The sequence below is a fragment of the Ambystoma mexicanum genome, chromosome 9 (assembly GCF_040938575.1).
Source record: "Ambystoma mexicanum isolate Mex_15411 chromosome 9, UKY_AmexF1_1, whole genome shotgun sequence".
Taxonomy (NCBI): Eukaryota; Metazoa; Chordata; class Amphibia; order Caudata; family Ambystomatidae; genus Ambystoma; species Ambystoma mexicanum.
In genome coordinates, this window is record NC_090931.1 from 363891969 (window position 1) to 363913063 (window position 21095).

General features: G+C 45.7%; 1 protein-coding gene across 2 annotated transcripts in view; it reads right to left on the reverse strand.

Annotated features, from left to right (window-relative positions):
* Nucleotides 1-21095, reverse strand: part of STX1A (syntaxin 1A) — a 907227-nt gene that overhangs the window by 161965 nt on the left and 724167 nt on the right. For both annotated transcript variants that reach the window (XR_011274587.1, XM_069614796.1), the window contains exon 5: nt 10881-10954. Coding sequence is in view for 1 of the 2 variants with exons in the window: in XM_069614796.1 (XP_069470897.1) it covers nt 10881-10954 (74 nt within the window). In the remaining variant the exon portion in view is untranslated. The remainder of the gene's footprint in view (nt 1-10880; nt 10955-21095) is intronic.

Below are 21095 nucleotides of genomic sequence, written 5' to 3' on the forward strand. Positions count from 1 at the left end.
TCTCATCAGATGCCCCAAAAATGATTGCATCTAGCCTAAAAAGCACAAGCAAAGTATTCAATGTGTTTAATGTTCATTCTCTTTGTCCTATGTGCATATGAAGACTGAGAATTAAACAACAACGCAGATCCTTTTTAATTCAGCTGTTTGGTGAGTTTACTTTGTAAAGTGGATCACTTCCCTAAAAAGTATCCGGACCGCCACACTACAAGTCTGTCTGTTGGGGTCATTTCGCCCCAGCAGGTCAGACCTGCCGGGTACAACAGTCCTGGTAGGCAGACTTGTCACGGAAGCACCTGTAACGTTAGTAACGGTGCTGGTTCTTCCGTCTCTCTTACCGATCTGCCAGGCTTGTAATGTACTGGTGGCACCGGGATATCAGGTGCCGGAAAAGTGTTACGAGTCTATTGGCAAATCTCTGGTAGCACCAGCAGGCTACCGCCGGACTCGTAATGAGTCCCATGTCATTAAGGAATGTTGTAGAGCGATGTACATTGTATTGATGTACAGAAGGATTATGCGTGTAATTAATATAATTGTTTAAAAACTGGCAGCGTGATTGCTGGACAACCCCATGGAAAGTGTTCTGCTTGTTATGTCTTCTCATTCATGTACAAATGTTCTATGGCAACAGGAGTATGAGGGCCAAATGGGTGCAATCAATGGAAAGACAAATGTATGGTACCCAGTTATGTTGTAAACTGCCCTCAATATTGATGCCCTGGTACATGTATAATGAGACATGCTGCCTATAAATACCCTGGAAGATGAAAGGATCATGTTGAAGACCTTGTGTAGGGCACTGTGACTATGAGGATTATGATATCACCACTGTGACACCACTGGTGATCTTGCCTTTGGCAAAGAAATATAGTGTTGACAGTATGCTGACTAGTGGTGCTATGGTATGGGCTCGCATTGTGTGTTCTAAGGGTCCCCTCTCACTAACTCACAAACTCCAGTATGATATAGGGCGGGAAGCAGTACCTCAGTGTGACCTCTTCATTGGCCAGTTGAAATATGGTGATGCTCCTATATATTATTTCCCTCATCAGTCGGGGCAGCAACATGATGCCTACCGGACTGGCCATTTTGGGAATGTGTACAGGTCTCTCTGTGCTGGGCTTTTATATTGTGTTGTTGGTTGTGATTGGGGTGCACTGTGTGCTTCTTTGGTTTGAAAAAGCAGGTGGACACTTTTCCGATCAAATGCTGAAGGGCAGTTTTTGAAGCAAATCCACTGATTAGGATGTGTGAATGAGGATTTTGGTGCATCTTTGCTCACTTTCTGTGGTCACTCACCTTTTGCATACTTAATTTAGTGTATGTGCACGCTTTCCATTCACCTTGCGCATTGTTGGCACCCAATTTACGCTCCTTTTCCAAAGTGGTGCATCTCTGAGATGCACACTTCCGTGAATGGGGCGCATCTGTTTATGGCGTATCTCAGATTTACCCACTTCTTTTATTTTTGAGAATCTGCCCTGATATATTAATTATTCAATTATAATAATAAACCACTGCTTGTCATTCCCAGAGTGAGACAGATCTACACAATGGTTTACTAATGGTGCCTGAATAGCTTTGGCCAGAAATGTTAAGCAATGCTTTGAAATCCGGATGGAGGCTAAATCTGTTGGCAGGCATATGTGCCATAGAAAGCAAGGACATCATATCACACAAATAACGTTCTTGTTTTGAGAATTGGGAAAGTGTGTAAATGCCACGAGAATTCCCATATCTGAATGGTGTCTTTTTATGGTAATTTTACAAACTGAATAATGTCTGACAGGTAGTGGCCTCGTCCAGGGGGCAATGTTTGAGCGAAGTACATACATCGATGGTGAGTTGGCCGTGTTTTTGCATAGCAGGCATGGACCAGCTTGTCCTTCATGTGCTGATCTCTTCTAAGAGCTAAATTAAATTTGGAACCTGTAATCGTATTCATGTCAAAAGTACTCCGGCGTCTTTTCAGTTGTTTTGGAGTGTATTGAAAATGTCATAACTGGACAATATGTTTCTTATAAGATTTTGTATTTTGAGATAAAAATAGGCCCTCACTATTTGTGTAACAAAACTATTGAGCCTGTTTATTTTAATAAGTGGAAAGGTGATCTGCAGCTCAAACGTTTGCCAATTAGCAGGTTGGAATTTAGTGGCGTGTCTAGACTCTTTTGACTGGGGTGGCCCAAGTGGGGAATAACTTATGCAGGGTTGGCATGAAGTACGAGTGCACACACACACATGTAATGATCAAATATATAGAGGATTGTTCCATGCACATGCGCTATTTGCAAAGCAAATCATATGACAGAAATAATCAGCACAGCTGAATTGAGTCGTCAATGCTTAATCCATTATCATTGATAAACAGAAAACTGTGCTGACACGTGTTTCGACCACATCAGTCCTGTTAAAGGCGAATGATTAAGACCTCTTGTCAAATGGTCAGATTGCAGGGAAGTATATTGAATTCTTGAAACTTCTAGTAGGCATCAGTCTTATACGGTCATGTCGCGAATGCAACTGGTTGCGTGTGCTGAAACTGATTGTAGCGCGATTCTCGTCAGAGGCAATTTAGGTTACCGATACCAGCAGTCGTTTTGGGTCTGTCCAGCTCCCGACCCTGTCATCGTCCGGCGTTTTGATGTTGATGCCACCATCGCATGTGTTGGCAAAAATTGTCATCCAGTGTGATTTTACAGCGCCCTTTAATTTTTGACCATCGGCAGCCCAGATATTCCTTTATGGGACACATGCTTAACCTGCAATGTGGGATGAGGGGAATGTATGATGCTAAAATTGCCAGCAGGGATTGACACTTGCAGCTTTGTTTTGAAGATACAAGTCTTTTGCGATAGTAATAGGATCCTTTCCCTCGATAGCATCATGACTGACCTGTAAGTATGGAAGTGTCCTCCCAGGAAAATCAAGCTCTGAGAAGGAACAAACTGCAACTTCTCAAAATTGACTGAGAATTCTTTAGACTGCAGAGTGAACATTGTGCCCGCTACTGATGCATTTGTCAGTTCCTCTGTCATTGCCCGGAGCAGCATATGAGCTAGAAACTGTTAGATGTGATGCCCGACCTTCTGAGGCACACCACTACCAGAGCAAATCATTCTGTAAACACCCTTGGTGATGATGATGGAAAGGGAAGGACCTTGAATTGGTAGTGATGGCCTCCTACCCTAAACATATCAGGGACACTCGTACAATTGGGATATGGAAGTACACATCTTGCAGGTCGAGAGATGCCAAGCAATCTCCCTCTTGAAACCGAGGAATTATACTTTGCAGCGTCACCATTTTGAATTTTTGCTTCCTGATTAACTTGTTTAGGGACCTCCGGTACAGGATAGCTTCCTTCCTCTGTATGGTTTCTTAACCAAGAAGTACCTGTAATGCACCTTTTTATTTCATTCAGTGTACGGAACCAATCCAATTCAGTGGTGTTTTTTGATAGAAGGTGAGCAACCTCTTGCCTTATTCAGCTTCTTGAGCTGATGTACGGGTCCATCAAGAGGAAGCATTGTTGCCGTCTTCCGATTGAATTCCAATGTCATTCATGTTGTATCATCAGTAGCACCCATTTCTATCTTTGTTCATTGCTCACTGTTAATAGACCTAGGACACCCACTGGGGGCAACCTTCTGGAAGGAGTAAGGCCTGTTGCTTTGATGACTGATCCTTGGGTTGGGTGGTTGTCATGAACTTACTGGCGTTACAATAATCTTTCCATTGTGATATTCTTAGCTAGCCCTCAGATATCAATGGTCTGTTGTCCCAGGTAAAGTGTTTTCTAGTTTTCTTTGTTGTAATATGCCCAGTGGCCTAGCTCTGTCAGTATCCCTTTCCATAGATTTGAGCACCTCATCAATCTCCTTATCAACTCTTGTCCATCAAAGGGCATAGCAGGCACATTGCTGGTACACGCCGTTCATCCACAGTTGCCATCCTTGACTACCTAACACTGCCCCGTTTGCCATTCGTTTGAACCCAGTGTTTGCTACATCCACAGCGATGTGGATGGCATAAGTTGATGCTCCTTTTCCTTGCTTCACTATGGCTAATGCTGCTTGGTGCTTTTCCTCTGGTAGGTGCTCTAGAAGTGTGGCCACACAATTCCACATTGCATGGTCGTACCTGGAAATGATTACAAAGGCATTAGCAACATTTACTGTGTTTGTCCCTGCCACCATCACCTTTTATCCAAATGCATCTCCATTCCTTACTTCAGTGTCTGCTTGCACTGACAATTTCCGCTATGGGATTTCAAGGACCCCTCTTGCATCCACTGGGCTTATTTTTCAAATACTTTGGGGCATCATGTCTTTAAGGTTTTCTCCATCCTGTCTTTCAAGGGAGGATATCAAATGGGTTTTTCATTGCTAGAAGCCCCCGTTTCAAATCATGGTCAGATGTGGAATTCACAACACTGATTTTCTTTACTTGTTCATATGCTGAAATAGGAAACATTTGCTTTTAATCGTCTGTCAGAGTGAGGCCTAATGTGTCTCAGGGTTGGTCACCATCCTATAGAATGCACTTATCTTTTTCCTAGGTGGGTATTCTGCGGGGGAAGAATCTAAGGGTGTCAAAGGCAGCTAACAGATCACAAAGTATGAGCAGGGACCTCCTGTAGCTGTCAAGAGGAAATCCTGCCCAGCACTGACCAGGGCAGACTCAGTGCCAAGTTTGGGCCTTAAGCCAAATTGAAAGGGAAGCAGAATTGCATTACTCATTGCACAAAGATGCAGCGCGTTGAAACACAAATCAACTAATAGGGATCTGGCACGCCATCAGCAAACCACTTCAATAGCACCCTACATCATTCCAAAGGCTAATGTCATACGTTGGCAGAGGCATGGGTTCCTTTCACCACCTGGAAGAAAACAAATCTGAACAAATAATGAGTGTGAGTCTTGGCTAATGGCCGTGGTGTAAATGTGTTTGCCTGGGCAGCGCAAGGGAAGCAAACGCCATCTTGCATGTTAATTAGTGCACACTGAACTCCCAAGTTGCAACACTGAATTCCCAAAGGATCAGTAATACAGTCACACCTTCCCAAAAGGCTGAAGACCTTGTTTCTTTCCATAGGATTTTCTTCTTTTGGGTGTAGGAGAGTCACATCATCAAATGCAATGCTCCATTTGAACATACTAAGTTGTGGTCCCAATTGAGAGGCATCTGTTCCCTTTCTTGAAGTCAGGATAACAGCCCACACAGACAGGTTTGAAGGCACGAGGCGTGATGGATGGTGATGTGATCCTCTGGGGCATCGGGCATCTTCCAGAGATGTAATGTCATACCTTGAAGTTCAGTACATCTTAGTCAGTCATCTCCTTCCACCACAGCCACAGAATATGGTGAACCGGACTACATACACCTGTTTGCAGAAACCACCCTGCTAAATGTAGTGTCAACTAGAGTTAAAGACATCTTGCAGCAGCAGTGTGAATGTGTAAAGAGAAGCACCTTTGGGGGTCCTGCAGGGCTTACATATTTCAACTAAACGACTATACTTAACAACACCCAAAGACACCTCTTATCAATAACTTTGAAGAGGCTCTTTCTTGATGGCGTAAAATGTCCTCATCCACTTGGCTATTTATCATATATTGAATGTACTATTGTAAAGCTGCATCCAGGCCTTAGTACACAATGATTTGGTTCTCCCAATGAACTTAAAAATGAATGGCATGCCTTTCAATAAGTTTGTGAAAACATGTCTCAATTCTGTTGTAGGAAGCCTATGAACTACAACTCAAAAGGAAACAGGTTACTTAAGATACCATGGGCCTCATTACAAGAAGTGCGGAATGGGTTTAACGGCGCCGGTAATGGTGCTGGCGCCGTTAAACCTACTCTGCAATATTACGAGATCATCTTGTGGGACATTCTCTGGACGTCTGGTTTTTCCAGACGTCCATAGCGGGTCCCGCGAGGGGACCAGGGAGCTAACAACGGACCTGTTGGTAATGGGCCCGTTCTTAGCTCCCTCCCCATTCCCATTGAGGCCTATGAGGGATCGAATGGGAATGGGGAAGGACCGGGCCGGGGTTCCCTGAAGGAGGAAATACCGGGCCCTCCATACTCGGAATGGCCCGTTATTTCCCCATTCAGGGAACCCGGACCCAAAAATTCGTAATGAGGCTCCATATCTTGTAAAAAGGGTTAATTACCTTAAATCAGGGATATGCAAACTGTGACTAGCCAGATGGTTTAGACTAGAACTCCATACTCCCTCACCATTGACTATAATGGCTGGGACTATTGGGACTTGTAGTCTACTGCATCTGGAATGCCAAAGTCTGCAGAACCCGGCTTTAATGGTAGCTCAGTTATTCCCAGTTTGTGCTCTTTCAAACTCCCAAACATTAGGCACAATGCTAAATAGTGGAAGGCCTGTACATTGCATATCAAAACTGTAAGACAAAGCAATATACAGCCCGTGACTGAATGTGCCCTTACACAGTATGCAACAATGCCAACATCCTTTCCACTGCTATACATAAGTCACCAGATATCCCCCTCTGCAGTCAAATGTTTGGTACTTGCTAATGGCTCAGGACTTGTATTTGTGTATATTTTATTTGTATAGCGCACCTAACCCTCAGGTATCTGGGCGCATTTTGGAAATTGTGCAGGTTACATTAGCAAGTTACAACAGACATAAGCAAGAACATTGTCGAAAAGTACAATCCAAGGCAGGTTACAATAGTTGCCTATACACATTTGAAAATCCAATCAATAGATACACTTGGCTGTACTGTTTTTGGGGGCAGGGAGGCGTAGGAGAATCACAGGCTAGGAGTAAAAGAGTTGCTACAAAGATAGCTTTTTTCTACTCCAACATCCTGGTTCTCTCATACTCAAAACCGATTGGCACATCACCCATCAAAAAATAATATAGCGAGAAGTTAAAAGCAGAGCAGCAGCCTTTGATCTCCAATGGGTGAGGAAAAAACAGACAACTACACATTAGTTTTGGATTCTCTTGTTTCTTTTGTTCTGGGTGTCAAAGTAGTAAAGTAGTAGTGAAGTACAGAAAATATTCCCTAAAGTAGGAGAGATGTTGAAACTAGGAGGAAGCGGAATTTAGTTGCACCCTTCGGAGAGCTCCATTAGAATTTGGAACACAGCGGCTTCACCAGCTGTCTCACCTAGTAGACCATAGTTTTTTTTACAAGTTACACTTATGTGCAGGTGACTTTGAGTGACACTGTATTGTTAACTTACGCCTATGGCTGACCGCGGTATATGCCCTTTTTATATATCCTTTCTCTGAGGAGATTGCGGTGGATATCAGCACTTTACTGCATGTTGCACTTTCAGAGGTCCTTCTGTGTATGTATGTATATTGTGATGTTTTTTTAAAACTTTTATTGTGTGAGGAATGTGTTACTAATGAATTGCAAGCCAGCTATGGCGGCTCTTAAAAAAGCAAAAAGAATGTTTGAATAAAAACTATTTTGGTATTCAAATGATATCCTCGTTCTATTTTGCACAGTATTGAGTCCCAGTAGCCTTTTGAATGAGGCATAAGGGGCGTTCCTACCCATCCGTTTTTGTCATGAAATATTTCCTAGCCACTTAAATAATGGATTGGCTCGAGATAGACCTAAATGGTCCAGAGTCAAACACTTAGGAACAAGCCTGCCGGGTTCAAGGATTGGGGGAATGGGTTGAGAACACCCACCGCAACTGATTCAGCAGATCTGCAAGAGAGAATTGTGAAGAGGGGGGGAGAGATGACATATTTATGAGATCCAACAACCAAACCTTGGTCAGTCAGGGATTATCAAGATCATGGAACAATCCTTGGTAGTTGACAACTTCAGTAACATTTTGCGAATCGTAGAAATGGGAGGGAATGCATAGATTTGCATCCAGTCCCAGGTTATTTCAGTGCATCCTCCACAGAAAGAAGACTCGTGTCCACCCATGACCAAAATCGGATACTGTAAATTCAGATCTTTAGCAAACAGATGTACTTGGGGAGGCCCACCCCAAGTGGGAGATCTCTGAAGCCACCTTTTGATGGCTTTCCCACCCGTAACTCTGTTGATTGAACGGCATGGCAAGATCCACTTCGGAGCTCGATCATCCTGAAAAGTAAGGGGCCCGAAAGCAGATGTTCTGCTGTATGTTTCAACTGTTATCCAACTCAGTTGGGAACATCTTGTGAACTCCCGCTTGTTGTATAAAACATGATAGCGATATTTTCCATCAATACTAAAAATGTCATCTTGAAAACAGGGAGGAATGTACTAGAGACAAGGAATATGGCCTTGAGTTCCAGAAAATTGATGTGCTTCATGAAGCTGCGAGCATCTCAAAGGTTGGGACTGGAAAGATCCCTTGGAGGTCCCCCCATCTGAACATTGAGCTGTCTGGGTTAAGCGCCACTCTATGTAAGGGGGTCCTGATTCAGAGTAGCAGCTATCAAGAGATGGGGCTCTTGCCACCACTTCTTGATCTCAGCTTTCAGATTATGCAGAACACGAATCCTCGTGCACTGCGGTTGTGTGGAGTGATTCCAGATTCTGTTAGATGCAGCTGCACCCTATGCACTTTTAAAATGGCAAACAGAGAATTGGTAAGATGAAGAGGCCGTGTGCCCCAAAAGATGGTTCAACCATCAAGATGTGGGACAGAGTGTGGTCTTTTGTGTTTACTCACTCTTACTGGTGCAGGGATGACCAATTAGAGTCTTGTAGCACAAACAAAACCTATGTAAATCAATCTCCAGGCAGGAAAGAATATGCCTCATTACAAGTACAGCGGTGTGGTAAACAAACAGGAGTAACTCTGTTACTGCGGTATTGCCGCACCGATATACTAAAAGTTAGGCGTGAAGTGGAGGATTCACATCCAGCAAAAAGCTGGAGGTAAATCCACCACTTTACTGCTGAAAATCAGCAAAGTTGGCAGAATTATTGCCAGCGGTAATTCTGCTGAAATCCCCATGGAGTCCTATGGACTTCAATTAATGGGGACTAACACTGCCTACCGTCACCTGTAATCTGGAGGTAACTCCGCTGGACCAAGTGGTGGTATAGGTAAATCCGTTTGGTGGTATTTCTGCTGATTTACCGCCAGAATACCACCAAACTTGCAATGAAGACTGTATGGACATTCTCAATGAAAACAGATGATCTAAACGAGTCTGCAGGATGCCTTAATGAGCTAGTCGTTCAGTTATCGGTAAAAAAGTATTCCTTGGGTCTGTATATGCTATGCCACTACCATCATGAGTGATCGTAAAAGCACAGTGAGCTGAAATGAGCACAAAGGGAAGCTCAAATCTCCCATGGGAAAAGCACAGAAAGCACTGATGAGGTTCCATAACAACATAAGCAGGTACAGTACTTTTAGGTTGATTAGATTACGTGCATATTCACTCTCCCAGTATTATCTCATCATTTTCCTGAAGAAGGAAAAGACCCAGGGACAAAAAGCCATGATGGAAAGCAGGCCACATGATTGTTTTTCTCTACTGTAAAGAGCAGCCAGAAACATTCTGTACCACTGTCAACAACTGCAATCAGAATCTCTCACAGATAGTGACAAGCATATAGATGATTACTCACTCTTAGGCAATGCATGTGATTCTATCTCTCTTGCTAGGTCATTCTTCTTGGACACCCTGCCCCCTGCCCCCTTAGTTCTCTCTGATGTTTTTACACATCATACCTCTGTGTTTTGAGTGTTCCCAGACTCATCTCATTCCTCAACTCACTCAGGCTTCTCGCACCTCTCAATTAGCGGATGCTTCCCAGCTCATTCAGGTTTCTCCGAGCTCTCAATTCTCTCAAGATTCTCAGCTCTGCTAGGCCATTCAGCTGCTATGATCCATTCCGCATTCAAGCCATTCTGTGCTCTTGGGCCAGTCAACACTTATTGCTGCCCATTAAGCTCTCTCAAGCAATCCAGCTTTCTTGGGTTGTTCAGTGCTCTTGGGCCACTCAGCTCGCTCAGGTCACTCAGCACTCTTGGGCCATACCGTTCTCCTGGACCGCTCTGGTGGCTACTCTCAAATGACGCTTCAACTCCTTAAGCTCTCGCACGCATCTCCCAAGATGGATTTGAACTTTTATGCGCATCTGTGTGCTCATGTTCCTGGCTTGGTACTGGCTGCTCTCCCCTGAACATTACGCGTCGATGTCCAAAGCATCAAATGACACGACATCTATTTTGGAATCAGACGGAAGTCCTGCCCCTCCATATGCAGTTCTGAGCCTGCTTGTAGTTACATCACTGAGCGTCCTCATGGTTGATGACTATACAGGCCTATGGCGGTGAATCAGCATAAGGTCTATGTGACGAGTGGTGTTCTGTGCTCATCTATTCCATGAGCATTAGTGAAGCTGTCTTTAGAATGATATCGGTGGTAGCAAATTGTTCCTACAAACTTCTCTACCTATGGCTGCAGTTTGCTTCCAGACTGGGCTACCTTTTCTCTATAGTTGAAAAGGACGGAAGTGAGGATTTTCACAACACAGTTGTATATCTGTTCAGAAAAAGGCCCAAACTGTATCAGGTAGGTCATGTCCTGTCATTGTGGCGGGGGGCTCTGGCGATCCCACACATAACCTCCTGCTGATAGCTCACAGAACTCACCTGGAGGCCCTGGTAGGTTAGCTGTCCTGGTCTCACAAGTCCTCCTTAGCCAATGGGATGAGTCTGGGATGCTGACTTTGTCATACTCGTTATGTTTCATTGGCTGGATTTCATAGTGACGATGGCGGACCCGTGCTGCAGCTGTGAATTTCTCATTGGACTGAATTCACTGGATACAACTTCTGCAAGTGTCCGTGGTACATCATAGACACACATTTGTAATTGCTAATACAACAAAACCAGCAAAAACTCACCTGTGTTTTTCGTATTCTGAGGTCAGCGGATGATCTGTTCATTGCTTCCTCCTGTTCAATACTCTGCTCAATACCTGCATGGTATTAATCAAAAGATTACAGGAATGTTTATTTCAACATAGTCAAAAAGATGTGATGAAGTGCTTAACATATAGGACAGATATAATTAGAAACCACAACCTTTTGTCAATATATAGCAACTCTGCCAATTAGGCATTTGCATCTGCATTGTTAGATGCACACAGAATGTGCACCGCTGACCAACCACACAAAGTTGGTGCATAGTTCATTTACAAAGTTCATTAAGTGGCCGGGAAATGGAGGTTGTGTGTCTTTTTTTTCAACCACAAAGTGGATAAGGGGTCTTTTGCTTGACCTAAAATAATTGACCCCCCTTCAACTTCTTGATCCCTATTATTTCCTACAAGCAGTTGCAAATTGGTTGACCTCAGATGGCCAACAAATGCAATTGCTCGACCTGCTTAATAAAAACCAATCCTTCACCTCCCTTTTCTGCCCTTTTACAACTCCCCCAACATCCTTCTTGTTCTCTTATTCTCTGGGGTGTCCCACCCTTAATTCCTTTTTTCCTACCCCTATGGTTCCCCCAGACTCCCCCACCCAATACCCCTGTGTTGCATATTCCCTGCTTCATCCTGTTAGTACCCACCCGATGACCTCCCTCCCCTGCAGCATACCATAGCCCCTCACCCCCATCCTCTCATATAGCCTCCCGAGATGGGTGTTACACCCTGCCCCCCATTAAACCCACCCAAGCCCCTCTACTCATCATATGTTCCGCCAACCTCTCCCCAAGTATACTCCCACCATGCATTCCTACACCGCCTCTCTCCCCAGCCCCCTGTTCACCATTTATGTTTTGGTCATTGTTCATCACTAAGTGGTTGATCAGTTGGGCAGGTCGATGTGAATAAAGGGTCAACCACTCTAGCCTGTTGACAACTTAATGATTTGTACTTCTTCCAAAAGTCAGTTGGAGTCAACCAAAAGACCTGGTACTGAAATGGATTACTTCAATGTACACACAAAATTAATGTTTGCTGACACCACACACTTTTTTATAACGTATTTTCAGTTTTTATTTGCTTGAAGGCAAAAAGTGCATCCAAATAATCTGTGCCACCATTTAGGCTGCCAATGCATTTCGGACTGAGTCCGGCTTCAGGGCAAGGACACTGTGTGGCATACCAGTGAATGACAATTTATCCAGTAATCCAAATCGTACAAATGCAAAACAAACATATAACTAGTAAGTAAAAAGTATGAAACAAAAACAAAAACATTGTGTACATGCCATTGGGCAAACAATATTGTCAATGTGTACATTAAACCCAACCACCAAATTAAGGATGTGATCACGAAACACAACACGCATGAAAACCTCAGTAGACGTCTGGACCAAAGGGAGACCTACTGGATAGACTGCCTCGACTCACTAGCTCCAGGGGGTATCAACGAAGAAATTAGCATCATCTTTTACCTGTGATCTCCAACACTATGTACCTCCGTAACAGGAGATGGATACATTTCAGTGAAAATGAACATGTGTTTAGATGCAATGCAACAGTATCCAACACCATCTACCTCCTCAACGGGAGATGGATAACTTTCAGTGAACATTAACATATTAACATATGTTTAGATGCAATGGGAAAGTCCAAATGCTTTGGCAACCCAAATGATGGAACTGATTATTTGGATGCACTTTTTGCCTCAATTAAAAACTGAAAATACGTTAAAAAAAACGTTTCCATTTTGATTTGTGAACTATAACTTAATAATAAACAGTACAACCAACAGCAGCTCTACATGAGAGCAAGATGAGAGCATACCTTGAACTAGAATTCCTTTCTAGTTCTTCTTTTGCAGTTCTTTGTAACCTTGTGACAAGGCCTCAAGGCATGCTCCGTTTACCTTTAACCACATAAATTCAAACTACAGAAGTAATCCAAAGTGGTGCCCACCCACAATCTTGCTGCCACCACACCGACACTCAGGGACAAAATGTTACCTACCTGTAAAAATAGTTTTGCAGAACAAATATCTTCCAGCAGAGTCGTATGCTATTTTAAACTATACCACCTGAGGATCTGTGAACACTTTAAAAGATATATAATATCACTGCCCCATTGTGTTATCACCACTAATATTTCAACCATCCTGATATTTTTAAAGAATGATGCTGGCAATCCCCCAATATGGGAGCCTTGTCTGAAGAAGTGATGGGGTCAAAAGGGAACACAATCCAGGGGTGGGGGGGGGGGGGAGGTTATGAACATGCTATAAACTGCAAGATGAACATGGTAGTATTATAGGGGGGCACCCAGAACAGGTTGGGGCACAGGGGAGTGAGGAATGAGGCTCTCCCACACTCTGGGGTTATGAGGGTTTGAATAGTGCGGCTCTGCCATTAAGGATGCGAACAGAAAACAGTCCAATTTCTGGAACAGGCAAAGTCAGTTGTCCCTTCCAGTCTGGTGGGGTGGCCACTTAATAAAAGGATTTGTGCATGAGGCATGAGGCCAGGATGATGGGTAGACAGTGAGCAAGGAACTAGACATGTAAAGAGAAGTGATGACCAAGCAAAGAACCTTGAAACAATATGTTGTTTAACAATGGTCAACAGAGGAGATGAGATGTTCTGCAGCATTCTTAATAAGCTGCAGCTAAAAAAACTAGGTGTGCAGGAAGACCGAAATGCAAAGCACTGCAATAGGTAGTCAAGCTGAGACTGAATGGTAGCTGTTACCAGGGCGCTCCAACAGGAAGGATTTATAAAAGGAAAGATTCCCCTGAGAACCAGACACTGAAAAAAGCATAAAGAAGCAATCTGCTTGATCTGAGCTTCAAATAGGAGTTTTCAGTTCATTGTTACGCATAGATGATAAAATAGGTCAAATATCCATACTGGAGGGCCACAATGGAGGGCCAGAACGGAGGGCCTAAATGCCAAGCATCTCCACCAACCGAGAGAACTTCGGTTTTCTCTCCTTTAAATTTCAGGTTATTTGTAAGCATACGGTACACAACAGCATTCAAACATTGCTTGAAATTCCCAGCAGTACTGGAGAGAGTACCATACAGCCTAATCAGCAGCTGGGTATCACCCGAATAGTTGCAAACAGTGGCAAACCCCAGTGATATAGGTTCTAATTGAACCCTGATGTGAATAGTGTCAGATGTATTTATTTATTGTTTGCTTGTTAGGCGCTTATACAGCAAGTAAAATACTGTGTTAAAGCGCCCGCAGGGTGAGTGGAGGGAACAAGGCAGTGAAATACAATACCAAACACAATATTTAATAAGAAGAGTGGGGGAAATGGATGAAAGCACGAACCTGCTATGCCTTATGAGTATTCAGCTAGGAAGAGGGTAGAGGGGGTAAGTGCTGGGGAGTTCGAGCTCATGGGTGAGCCACAGATGAAGTGCTACGGTTGTTGAGTGCTACACGGCCAGGAGTCACGTTAGGAGTAAGTGCAAACCTCTAGGGCGGAGGGAGTGTCAAGGGAAGTGCTGAGGGTAGACAGGAGCTGCGTCGATTGGGTGTGGGAGGTCTGGGGCCCCGAGGATGCAAAAGGGCCCCAGACACCAGTCACAGCAACTGTGGGATTAGCAAAGGAGAGAAGAAAGGAAGGAGGAGGTAAAGGGGAAAGTTTTGAGGAGCTTCCAGAATTTAAGTAAGTCCTACTCAAGGTGCAGAGTCAGGGGGAGGCTGTTCCATAGGAGGGAGCCAGCTGAGGAAATTGACTGACCACCTAACCTCTGTTTAACAAAACATTTTACACACAAAGTGTTGGTTCCAGAGGAACGTAGTGGTCTAGCGGGAGAGTATTTAGTAAGATAAAGTTGAAGATGCTGTGGGCCCAGACAGCCTTGTGAATGATGAAAAGGGATTTGAATTGAATCAGTGCCTCACCGGGAGCCAATGAAGACTTTTTAGGGCAGGAGAGATGCAGTCCCTGGGTTTAAGGCCAAGGATGAGTCTTGCTGCCCTATTACGGATTAGCTGGAGGGGTTGCAGAGTGGAAGAAGGTAGATTCAGGAGGAGGCTATTGCAATAGTCAAGCCTAGAGAGAACCAGGGCTCGGGTAACATTGAGCCTCAGGGCTAAAGTGGGAAAGGGGAGAATTGATTTGAGAAGGAAGAGCTGAAAGTGGGACTTCTTGGCAATGTGACGGAGGAAGGAGAGGAGTCAAAGATGACTCTAAGATTTCTGGCTCAGGGGAGAGCCCAAGGGGGATGGCCAGAGTGAAGGGACGAAGGAGGGAGCATGGGTCCCGATGGGAAGGATCTCAGTTTTATAGGTGTTGAGGCAGAGATCGTTGGAGGTGCACGAGACCTGGATGGCAGATAGGCAGTCAGGGATGATGGAGGGTGCAAGAGGATCAGCAGGAAGTTTGAAAAAGAGCTGTGTGTCATCTGCTTAACACTGGAAGTTGGAGGAGAAGGAGGAGATGAGGCATGCAAGCAGAGCTAGGTAGATGTTAAAGAGCGAAGGGGAGAGGATAGAGCCCTGGGGGACACCACTGGTGGAGAAGGAAGTAGGAGAGGAGAAGGTGTCCAGGATGATTTGGGAAGAGCGGTCCGTTAGGAAGGATGCCCATTCTGAGTTACCAAGAGTATCGCAGAGCCTTTGTATGAGGATGGAGTGGTTGACTGTATCAAAGGCTTAGGAGAGATCTAGACAGATGAGGAAAGATGAGGAATTGGAGTCCAGAGATGCAAGCAACTCTCCATGGGTGAACAGAAGAGACATTTCCGTGTCTCTGGAGGCTCAGAATCCAGATTGATGGTCGTAGAGACCACCAACAAGTTTGGTGTGTGAGTTGAGTTGGGGCAAGGACAGCTTTTCCAGCAGCTTCCCCAGGAAGGGGTTGATGGAAATACGGCAGTAGTTATTAGGGCAGGTAGGGTCTGCTGAAGGCTTTTTCAGGAGTGGGCGCACAAGGGCCTGCTTAAGGGAGGAGGGAAAAGATCCAGTGAGAAATGAGTGATTGCAGAAGTCAGTGAGTGCGGGGGCAAGAGAGCCAATGTTATCCTTGATGGTCCTGGATGAGCAAGGGGAAACCTGTTTAGAAGAGACCTTCATGGAGCGGACAACTCTGGAAATGTGTTCAGGTGTGGCAGGGGAGAAGGAGGAAAGAGGAGGTGGCAAGGGAGGCAGGAGGGTGTGGGGTGGTTTGGGATGGTGGGTAGCTGGGGTGTTCAGGATTTCCTGGGTTTTGGTTTTGAAGTGTGTGGCCAGTGTGTTGCAAAGGAACTGGGAAAGTGAAGGGGAGGAGGAGACAGCAGAAGGGTTGGCTAGTTCCCAGCAGATCTTGAAGAGTTCAGCTGTGTTGTTGGATGCAGAGGAAACCTGAGCCTGTATGTGGGCTCTTTTCTTGGCACAGATGGTGAGTATGTATTGCCTTTGGAGCAGGCGGCAGACCAGTTTGTCAGCGGGTGAGCCTGAGGTATGACATTTCTGCTCTGCTGCCCTGCACTTTCTTTTTTCAGGGCTGCAAGTCCGGAGTCGTACGAGGTGTTATGTTTAGAGGCAGGTTTCAGGTGGATCCTCATGAATGGGGCAAGAATGTCAAGAGTATTGGTGATGGACAGGTGGAGGTTGCTGAGAGCATAGTGCGAGGTAGAGTTAGAGGAAGGTGCAGAGGGTGTATGAAGGTGAAACAAAGGCAGCAGTTGACATTTGTTTCATCGGGTGGATGTTAGTGAACGAGGTTGGCAGGGCTTTTTGGTTGGTGGTCAGAGGGCCAAAGGGACCCGCGTGGGAGGAGAGGAGAGAATGGTCTGACCAGGAGAGAGGGGTGATTAGAGGTCAGAGTGTATGAGGGTGTCCAGAGTGTGTCCAGCTGAGTGGGTGGGTTGGCCGAGAAGGGAGAGGGAAAGAGAGTTGCAGAGGTCAGTGAGGAGAGTGGATGAAATTGCCCAGGAGGAGTATATGTCATCCTGAATGTCAGGTTGGACCTCTGACATGGATTTCTTTTGAGTGGTTGCCCTTGAGGTTGCACAGCCTGCCTCTTGCCAGTTCTTTCATGTTGTTCCATGAAGAAGACCGTTTAAGACATGGTTTCCTTAAAATCCATCATGGTCCAATCATTTTGGCATCGAGGGGTATCTTCCAATGCCGCTGATATGGAGTCTGGGGTGTCTCAGCTTTGAAAATGTAGACAAGGCCGGTATTGCTTTCCTCTGCCCACTCCTCTTTGGAGGCCACAATATCGCCTAGGGCTTTCTGCTGCAAAGAGTGTTTTAACTCCCTTCGTGAAACCCTCCTTAACTGGTTTGTTTTGCGAGTGGAGGTGGAAATAGAATAAATGTTTGGAAGCCCCATTCTCAACCGGTCTATGTTTTTGTGTGCCCTGTTTATTTTTATCAGAGTCGAGGCCTCCGCGTTTGACGTTTGTAAAGTTGTAGTGTACTTATGGGTCTATCCAGACACCACTAGGCCTTTTCATGACTTGCATCAGTGTGTTTTTGCCTCACAATTGCCAAGGGACTTGTCCATAACTCCTCTCCATGATGAGCCATGAGAGTTGGGGATTGGCTGCGAGGCCTTGCCTGCTGGTGCCTCTGTTCGGCTGTTGGGGTCAATTCCGACCCCAGTGTCTAAAACCCGACACAAAGATTCTGTCTGCATTGTATATACTGACAAGCGCTTCTGATGGCACTCTATGATTGTTTGGGGTTTAAATTATAGGCACGCCTGGCAGCGAATCTTGGTGTGGTCCAGAGATACAGCTACTGTACACTTTGTGCATGTCTCGCCAGGGGACTTTGGAATTACAGAGCGGGAAAATTTAAACAGGTTGTTTTCCATTTGGGCCTTGAGGTTCAGCCGTAATATAGAGAGGGGAAAGAAAAATATTCATTCTCTAAGAATTGGAAAAGGGTCAAGTGTGTTTCATCCCACTCTCTCTACTGTATGCCTCCTTGTGGTCGTGGAAGCTTTTTGTCGTCGAACACTGGGGACCGAAAGCTGCCACCACACGTTGAATAGCATCAAAACGTTTTCTTCCATCGCGAAGTTGCTGCCGAATGGTTAAAAAAAGAAAACTATCTGAGGACCTTGATGTGTGAAGGATAGTGGGTATCTCTGTATGTAGGATAGGACATAGTGTGACAGAAACACCCCTGTCAATGCCCTCTTTTTTCGAATTTAAAAAAATATGTAATGTTTCGAGACAACCCCTGGATGCAAAGTGCATGAACAGCATGTCAATATTCGCAGAAGCCCCAGAAATATATGCACCCACCGGCCACCTCACTCATGCTAGTATAGCACTCAACTGACATACACTTGAAACATTCCTTCAAGTCACTCACCCCAAATTCTCTGAGATTGCATACACACAAACCCACACACACACCAACATTCTACCTGTCACTCATGAAGGAAAACAGGACAGGTAGAACAGGACGTAACACCTCTTACTGCCTTCAACTCAGCACAATTGCAAACCAAACACTCAATCACACAGCTAAAAGATGCTAAAGGTCATTCAACACACACCTCTCCTTACAGTCCAAATGGGGAAACAGGACAATTAAAAAAGACCACAACACATGGACAGACGAGATGCAAGCCCGAAACACGATAGCACAATAAAGAAAAAACATACATATGGCTAACAACATGTACTGAGCAAAAAACAAAGAGGTGATGGCTGGAAGGTTTAGAATGAATCTTAACCACTGGCAATGCTCTGGGCAACCCTCCAGACCACCGTTCTTCGCCTGCCAAGCCATTACAGAAGGGGAAAGACCATATGCAAATCAGGCTTGGCCCCACCCCAAAAGGGGCAGTCCAGCCCGAACTGCTAGGCCACATCCCTTCTGCACGAGACCACAAGCATCCCCAAACATGTTTCGCCCTTGTTGGGGCACATCAGTGAGGAGTAGCTTGGGTCTCTAGTCCCAGCAGGCACGGGACCCACGTCTGGGCATACCCGTCCCACTCGGGGTGACAAAGCAAAAAACAAAGAGGTGATGGCTGGAAGGTTTAGAATGAATCTTAACCACTGGCAATGCTCTGGGCAACCCTCCAGACCACCGTTCTTCGCCTGCCAAGCCATTACAGAAGGGGAAAGACCATATGCAAATCAGGCTTGGCCCCAGCCCAAAAGGGGCAGTCCAGCCCGAATTGCTAGGCCACATCCCTTCTGCACGAGACCACAAGCATCCCCAAACATGTTTCGCCCTTGTTGGGGCTCATCAGTGAGGAGTAGCTTGGGTCTCTAGGCCCAGCAGGCACGGGACCCACGTCTGGGCATACCCGTCCCACTTGGGGTGACAAAGCAAAACACAAAGAGGTGATGACTGGAAGGTTTAGAATGAATCTTAACCACTGGCAATGCTCTGGGCAACTCTCCAGACCACCGTTCTTCGCCTGCCAAGCCATTACAGAAGGGGAAAGACCATATGCAAATCAGGCTTGGCCCCACCCCAAAAGGGGCAGTCCAGCCCGAACTGCTGGGCTACATCCCTTCTGCACGAGACCACAAACATCCCCAAACATGTTTCGCCCTTGTTGGGGCTCATCAGTGAGGAGTAGCTTGGGTCTCTAGGCCCAGCAGGCACGGGACCCACGTCTGGGCATACCCGTCCCACTCGGGGTGACAAAGCAAAAAACAAAGAGGTGATGGCTGGAAGGTTTAGAATGAATCTTAACCACTTTTGCGATGGCGCAGACGGGCTAAAAAACGGTGGTGTGGAAGGTTGCCCAGAGCAATTGCCAGTGGTTAAGATTAATTTGAAACGTTCCACCCATCACTTTTGTGGTCAGTTTGTTTCTCCTTGTGAGAGAGGGTATGCTCAGACGTGGGTCCCTTGCTCGCTGCGCCACAGGGAACCAGGCTGCACCTCACTGAGGAGGTCCAACAAGGCCGAAACATGTCTGGGGTTGCTTGGTTTTCTGTGCAGAGGGGACCTGGCCTAGCAGTTCGGGCTGGGCTGCTACCTTCGGTGGCGGCAGCTGCTGACTGATTTGCACATGGCTAGTCCCCTTTTGCAATGGCGCAGACGGGCTAAAAACGGTGGTGTGGAAGGTTGCCCAGAGCAATTACCAGTGGTTTAGATTCATTCGAAACCTTCCACCCATCACTTTTGTGGTCAGTTTGTTTCTCCTTGGGAGAGAGGGTATGCCCAGACGTGGGTCCCTTGCTCGCTGCACCACAGGGAACCAGGCTGCACCTCACTGAGGAGGTCCAACAAGGCCGAAACATGTCTGGGGTTGCTTGGTTTTCTGTGCAGAGGGGACCTGGCCTAGCAGTTCGGGCTGGGCTGCTACCTTCAGTGGCGGCAGCTGCTGACTGATTTGCACATGGCTAGCCCCCTTTTGCAATGGCGCAGACGGGCTAAAAAACGGTGGTGTGGAAGGTTGCCCAGAGCAATTGCCAGTGGTTTAGATTCATTTGAAACCTTCCACTCATCACTTTTGTGGTCAGTAACAACATGTACTGACACTAGCAAAATACAAGAATATGTGCAGTGCAAGGTCACATTCATACCTCTAAAGGTGAACTAAAAGAAGCAAAACCTTCTGGATACATTCCCATACCAAGCAAAGACCTACTGCCCCCCTCACATATCTCACATATCTGACATATCTTGCATGGGCGGAAGACGTATGCCTGGGTATCACAGAATAGCAACCCTAAAATTCAAGGTGTTAACCAAAGGTCAGATCTTCCATGCCGAAAAAGCAACATGCTTAGCCGCACCTAGGAACTGTTTGATACTGAATTTCTACGGCCTGCCTCTTACGATCCGCTCGTCCATGGCACGAGGTTCCCCGCGTGGCATGGAACATTGGGTGCTCGTTGGGGTGGAAGCTATCGGTGGCGGCTGCTTTGTGATCTTGTGTACAGGCCCCTAATAAAGGAGTTACATAACTTACTTGTATGTAAGTTTTATTATCGCTACAAGTGGCGACTGGGAGCACATCGTATAGAAAGTGAAGGAACTGTTGAACATGTGGAGGCAGTTCTCCGGATGAAGAGACATTATGAGATGCAGACAAATGTAATTGTAGAAAGGCACCAGTCGGTGTAGGAGTATGTGGCTGCTCTGAGGATATTGGCAGCGGACTGTGAGTTTGGCTATTTCATTGACCAGCACTTGAGAGACCAGATTGTGGTGGATTGCAACAACAAAAGAATCCAAGAAAGGTTAGGGTTCTGACGTTGGATCAGGCGG